Raw genomic sequence first — 6,872 nt, 5'->3', positions numbered from 1 at the left:
CCAAAAAAAAATTCAGGAGGCAACAAAGTGCCCGACATATGCATACGACTCCACTTACAAGCCCAGATCTATGATTTATGGTTTTGTGACTGCTGTCTCCATTGGCCCTTTGACCAAATACAACTTCTGTGTAATTATAATATAATAATATAATAACAATCTCATTAAATGTCAAATCATACCTGGGGTTTGAACTGATGCAAGACGGATTTCAAATTGCCTAATCAGGGGAACAGATTGTATGACAGTCCCATCTCAGGTTATCTTCTTAAAGAAGTCAAGTAAAATGTGAAGTCACGTTAAGAAACAAGGAGCTTCTTCACTGTAAATGCTTTTCCATTCCTGCAGTCTGTATTTTTTTCTTCGTACTCTGTCATAAAGATTGTTGCCTTTGACTGTTTCATCTCAAAATGGGACATTTTATATATACAATCTGAGCTGGGCTCGATACTCTTACAATGATCCTGCATTTTTACACAGGTTGTTAAAAGGTCATTTTATCACAACAATTCTTGTTGTCAATATCATCCTCATAATGTCAGAACTTTCTTCCCTATAATAGCCTTTTTCACTGGTCCAGGATCTGATTTTCTGGGCAATGCCATCATCTGTCTACTTCTCCATTTGTTAGTGATTTTGGACTACCCAATACCAATGCTCAATCTATAGCCTTAATCACCTTATCCTGCTTGTTTTTTCTTGTACTAATCGTGAAGTTCAATGCTCAAATAAATGTAGTTGATATGTATCTCCATGGTTTATAGAAGTTTAGAAATTTAAGCTTACCTATGTGCTAGTTGTTACAATCAATTTCCAATAATACCCATCTTATTCTGATAGTGGTATCTCAACTCCCAACGAACTGAATTACATTCTGATGGAATTCCTACGCTCAACACCTGCAAACCAGTCCAGTCCAGCTGTACACAAAAACATATAGGTAAATACACATAAATGTATGCCTTGACATAAGATACATATTTCACATGTGCATAGAAATGAGAAGATGAAAAAGGTATAAAAAGGAGGATAAACATATCATACCAAATCATTCAGTCCTTGGCCACTACCTGGTCAGTTAGGTTAAGATTCCTCGATGGGTTTTTTCAGAAGTGAATGGTGCTTCTGTGGGCATGCATGTGATGGTACTGGTGGTTCAGAAAAAATCAGAGGAGGTGTTCTGTCCAACAAAGGAGCAGTTGTAAGCATAAATTCCACAGGCACGGGCATTCTGATTCATAGAGCACTGGTACTCACTACTTATGGGACTCTCCCTTCTATAACTGCTGCAGAGGACTCAGAGATCTTGGTGACGAGGATGGCCTCTTCAGATTCACAAGTTTACAGAAGAAAACTTGCTCCAGACAGGTACATTAACAGCTGTTTGTGGGCAATGGGAAAACTCATTTATTATTGTTGTAGTGGTGCGTTTGTGTTCAATATTGCATGAAATGACTATTTCCTTATGGCACAAAGCTTGGTTTGTAGCAAATGTAACTGCAAAAGAGCAGATTTTGCTTTATGGCTCAAGTGAAAAGTCCTTTAACTTTAACACGCATTCTTTTTACATTTGGGTTTTGCATGAATGACTTTTTTTTGCTTAAATCTGGGTAGCCTAACGAGCATCTGTTCAATTTATCTGCAGATTTTTCGTCACAAACTCAGTTCTGGATCTCACTATTGTTGCATGTGATCCAACTGAAATTGAAGTTGTCCAGCCTCTCTGTCTGCAGAATTCTGTTGCTCCTTATCTTGATTTTGGAAGTGTTGTTTATCTTCTTGGAAGACCAGTCACTGAAGGACAAGAGAATGATTTGATGGTTGGAGATGGTCGAATCACAGTTGGTACTGATACACTAATTAAGTTCTCCACGGATGGGGTGATTTGGAGCCCTGGATCTGCAGGTTTTGACAATCATGGTAATTTGGCATTCATCATTTGTGATCCAATGAAGCTCGTTTCTGAATCTCAGAGGAAAAGGGCTTCTGCTACTACATTTTGGAGGAAGGACTTACCAAAGCAGTTTGGAATTCCAGTTCCAGTGATCCGGCATTGGTTAAACCAGAATTGGAAAGGTAACATTGAGGAGCTTGATAGACCCCGGATTCCTGCCAGACTGAAGGCTTACCAGAAGGGGAGGAGCGCAGAGTCTTCTAGTAATTCAATAAAACTCAGGACAGCCAACAAGGGAAATGGAGAGAGTCTAGAGTCCTCGGACAATTCAGGAAAGCTTAAGGACATCTTCAAGCAGATTGGGGAGGATGAGGAAGTGTCAAGCAGCGAGGTAAGGCCTGAAAATGCATTTTTTGATAGATTAGGCAGTTCTAGAGAAATCGAAGTAGATAAGAACAATAGCTTGACATGGTACACACCGCCGAATGATCTATATTTTGACAAACCAAGACTGCCGGAAGGGAAAATGGAGATCCAAAATGGGTTGACCAATCACGAGGAGAAAAGGCAGCCCGCGAAGGATATTGGGGGTTCTAGCACTCCTGTACTGCAAACGGAAGAATGCCCGAATGATGAAAGATTCTATTGTGCAGATCAGAGTGGGCCTGGAAATGAGGACGAGTATCTAGAAGATAAGAACATCATTATTGCCTGGGAAGGTCAAGATGCAGAGGGACCCAGTTCTGTGGCACATTTGAAGGGTCTACAAAAGGTAGATGAACTGAATGAGGTGTATAGAGAAAGTAATCCTAACCAGAAGGTAAACCTTTCTGTAGCAGAAATTGAAATTAAGAATAAGCACCAGGAGCATTATTTCTCGAATTCTGTAGAGATTGAGTCTGGAGAAACTAGTTCTGCTCAGACTTGTTTGATCCGCCAGGAAAATCCGCAGGGACATAAGCTGATGAATGAAAAAGTCATTCTTATGCAGTCAACTGAGATCCAGAAGGGTAAACACCAGCTTCTGGGAATGAAGCTCAAGGATCCCATGCCAAGCACTCCCATAAAACTCGGTAATGTGGAACAAAAGAATCATGCCAAGGGGAACATATCAAGTGTTCAAGATGAGTCGGCTGGTCCTTCTCGTGAATATAGGAAAGCTTGCAAGAAGGATGTACTTGACGATCTAAGTGAAAAGAAACAGAGGAAGGAGAAGTCATCATATATGAAAGGGATCTGGAAGAGGACTATGCCTGAAAGCACACAATCTAATATTTTTATACAAGATGAGAAATATGGAGACAGATCCATTATCTGCCCACAGTTCAGGGAGCCAATGCCAATCATTTGTATAAAACCCAAACATACGGAAGAAAATAAACAGAAAGATGAGAAATCATTGACCCTGCAAGAGGTCTTCCAGAAAAAAAATGTCGAATGCTCAGAATCCAATTTTTCTGCTGAACACGATCAAGGTACGGGGAGCTTAAGGAATTTGGTAGAGGTTAGAAGGCCCATTTCAACAATCCTTACTTCAGAACTGAAGTGTGAAGAAGAACAGAAACAGGCTGAAGAGGGCTCTGCAATTACACCCAAAGATATAGAAGTAATAGTGGATGTGGAGCCTTCTCGAGAGTATCAGGTTGGAGGGTTTGCAGCAAACGGAGCATGTTCAGAAAATGGGTCAGAGGACGATTATGAAATCAAGATGAGTCATGTTAGCTCTTGGATTCAGGCAAGCAGTCAAAGATACACAGACAGTAGTGATGTTGAGACATTCTATTCAGCTGAAACAAGAGAGAGCCGGAATTATAGCCCCAGAGAAAGGAGTGAAAAGAAGAACAGTCCACAAGTAAGGCGAAGTCAAAGTACTCTTAGCACTGTGAGAGGAGTTCAGAATTGGAATTGCAGTGAGAGGGATTCGTTGCCAGGAAGATCGAAATCTGCATATAACTCCCGCAATAATCAAGTGCATCCTTCTTGTAGCAGAAAGATAAGTGTAAAGATTCCCTCGTACAGGGGTCCTGATTACTTTGGACCAACCGTCTCATCCATCATGAAGAAACGGAATTTGGATTCAGCCAACAATAACAAAGGAACCTTTCCACAGAGTTCTCCAAGATGGATGTTCTGATTTGAGATATAGCAGTTGCTGCAGCTTAATCCTGCTGTCCTTGCAGTGAAAGCACATGAAATGGCCAAGGAGGCCACTCTTAGGGTACATGTGCAAAATGTTATTTTAGAAGATGTTGATGGTTTGGTTGCAATTTAAGTAACCTTATATTCAAGTAATCTGAGCTATAGATCTATTTGGACGTAGATAGCATTGCTGCAAAATAAGTGGAATTGCTTAAAAAGGGCAGGCATATTAGGTTACAAATTGGAAATTTTTTTAGGGTTCACTCTCTGCCCAAAAGGGTCCTAGAAGCTCAATGCCAATTTGAATGTTCAGGGAAATACTTCCCTTCAAAATCAAGACATTGTACTGCTAGAGAGTAAGAACTTAATCAATTGGTAAGGTCAATGTGAAAGCAATTTTATTTTTGTTTATTGTTTTATGAGAAAAAATGACTTCTAGAAGATCTATGCCAGAGGGTATGACGTTTGACGGCCTTTTGAGAACATCAAATCTGATCTCAGTGACGATAACACTCCTTAGTTACCTGTACCTTCATTCTAGTTCTAGCCTATATATCCGTGTTATGATAGTAGGCTGCAGTTGGGTATCCAAAATAAATATCATTGTTGTATTTGCCTGTCTATCTTATTTGCTTGACCATATGTTCGCTTGAAAAGTTGGAATTCTAAGATTTTCATTTCATCAGAATTGACTGCAATAAGCTTTCGTTTCAAGTTGATCCTCAAATAGAAGAATCCAGTAGGCATTTGGGAGTTGGGACAATAGGTTTCTGCATGCTTTTCATTAATCAATCCCCTCTCCACTGAAGAAAAGTTATGAAATGGATATTCTAGTTGAATATTGGATTGTTTTGGAAATAGATCTGATTGTAAATTAGGTGAAGTCCAATTTGATAAAAAAAGTCCTTGTTTGGCTGTCTGCACTGCAATCTGTAAGAATTTTTATTCAGCTGGAAATTACCTTTAATTTAATTCAATTTGGCTTTTACACATTTCCTATTTTGAGCTAATTGGAATCTATTTTATTCCATGTTGATGGAATTCATCATTGATGTCAGAACAGAATCTCCTCCTTCCTGGAATATATCAATTCATGGCTTTTACACATTTCCTATTTTGAGCTAATTGGAATCTATTTTATTCCATGTTGATGGAATTCAACATTGATGTCAGAACAGAATCTCTTACTTCCTGGAATATATCAATTCATGTCTGCTCTTGGTTTCAAAAGTACCTATGGCAGGATTCCTTTAGTTTGTGCAACTAATGCCAATATATTCATTGAATGCCAATTAAATAGGGATACAATGAGATAGATTGTTGGATTTGATAGACAAGGAGCTTGAAAACCATATTCTGGCAAAATAAGGACTTAACAAACAAGAGTAAAAGTTCGATGTAGGTTGCAATTCCTGGGCAGGTTTTGGGATTAAAGTCCATTCCTCAGACTTGGCTAGTTTATGAGGAGGCTGATCTTTCCTGCAACCTAAAAGTTATGACCAATTTCGCAACCTGCAAGCTGCAGGTTGTTTCAAACTCCAACAATGGGCAAATAGAAGGGTAGAGGCACAATTGATTCACTGCTTTAGAATTTGCATTAGAAATAACTGATTTAATTTATCAAATGAGCATCCCATGGATAACTGTATCTAGCATATCTATTACATCTACACTTGGGTCATCCAATGGGTTGTGTTATTCAAGGATATAAGACAACTTGAATAAGCTGGATAGTATGTTGTACGTTTTGATTCATAACCATATACATAGTTGTTTGTTGGTAAGCTTTAGAAAAACAATGGAGGCTAAGTAAGCCTTATTCATGAGCAAGGTTTTTACAGATTGGGAATTAGGTTTTACAGAGCATACAGTAATGCAAGAACGAGTTCTTCTTATGGTATCTGACTCTCAACAAACAACTAATCTCAATCTCTTGAATGGAGGATGTTTTGTGCTTTATCACTTGTCTGAGAAATCCTTTAAAGTGTACAACTTATTTTTTAAAATTTTTATCGCTACTTTTCTCGCTTCCTAAGAAACATTAATTATCTTCTGCCAGATACATACATACATACAATTGTTTAATAATTGGCTCTTTTCATGGAGAGCACTTTGAATCTGACGAGTCTTAGGATTCTCGTACACGGAAGATCTCGGAGGAGAAGCAAATAGCATGTGGAATGATACGTGTACATAAATTAAGAAAATTATAAATGGTTTTAATGATACAATCAAATATTGTACAGAAGAAAATTATAGAGATGCATGCATGGTTTTAATGGTACAATCAAATATTGTACAGAAGAAAATTATAGAGATGCGTGCACAATTTTGATCGACGTGTCTATTCTGGTTCCAAAACGGCAGTATGGATTGACTAACACGCGTGTTACTCGCGTGTTTTACACTGTCGATTTTGCAATTAACGATTGCAATTGACTAACATGTCGCTATCACGCTATATGAAAGGTCCGTTTTGGAACCAGAATAGCTGCCGCCAATTTTGACCAAAGTAGGGAAATAAGTAGTTTCTAAGTTTGGTTTGGAACATTTAAAATGCCAGGTTTAGTTAATTTGTGTGCCAGAATCCATTGAATTAGCTATTGGAATGACACATTTATTGCCAAGGTTAAAGTGAGTACCAAACAAGTGAAGAAAGTATGAATGCACTTTTTTCTTTTGACTTTGCCTCCACTTTATTTTGCATATTAATATATACCAGTCATGCATACTATAGTAAAATAAGATGATATGTAGGGTAGTAAGTATGTTTCAAAAAGTTAATAATTTGGAAGATGACCATTGGTTCGCAATATTCTTTGTGAGTTTGCATCTCTAA

At 38.2% G+C, this 6,872-nt stretch overlaps 1 protein-coding gene across 1 annotated transcript; it reads left to right on the top strand.

Moving 5' to 3' along the window:
* The first annotated feature begins 220 nt into the window (after positions 1 to 220).
* Positions 221 to 4,474, top strand: LOC131079134 (uncharacterized). The gene is made up of 2 exons (XM_058017027.2): positions 221 to 1,368; positions 1,646 to 4,474. Exons 1-2 carry the CDS (start codon positions 1,097 to 1,099, stop codon positions 4,026 to 4,028), a joined length of 2,655 nt encoding a protein of 884 aa, XP_057873010.2. The 5' UTR covers positions 221 to 1,096; the 3' UTR covers positions 4,029 to 4,474.
* The last annotated feature ends 2,398 nt before the right edge of the window (positions 4,475 to 6,872 follow it).

Source organism: Cryptomeria japonica, chromosome 10 (genome assembly GCF_030272615.1).
Source record: "Cryptomeria japonica chromosome 10, Sugi_1.0, whole genome shotgun sequence".
NCBI classification, from domain to species: Eukaryota; Viridiplantae; Streptophyta; class Pinopsida; order Cupressales; family Cupressaceae; genus Cryptomeria; species Cryptomeria japonica.
This window is presented reverse-complemented; position numbering and strand designations above follow the sequence as displayed.

What these genes read in the sequence shown, in the direction of transcription:
- LOC131079134 (XM_058017027.2), top strand. Translation starts at nt 1,097, where the DNA reads ATGGGTTTTTTCAGAAGTGAATGGTGCTTCTGTGGGCATGCATGTGAT. An exon ending in AGAAAACTTGCTCCAGACAG is followed by an intron (nt 1,369 to 1,645) that starts GTACATTAACAG and finishes ATTTATCTGCAG; the next exon opens with ATTTTTCGTCACAAACTCAG.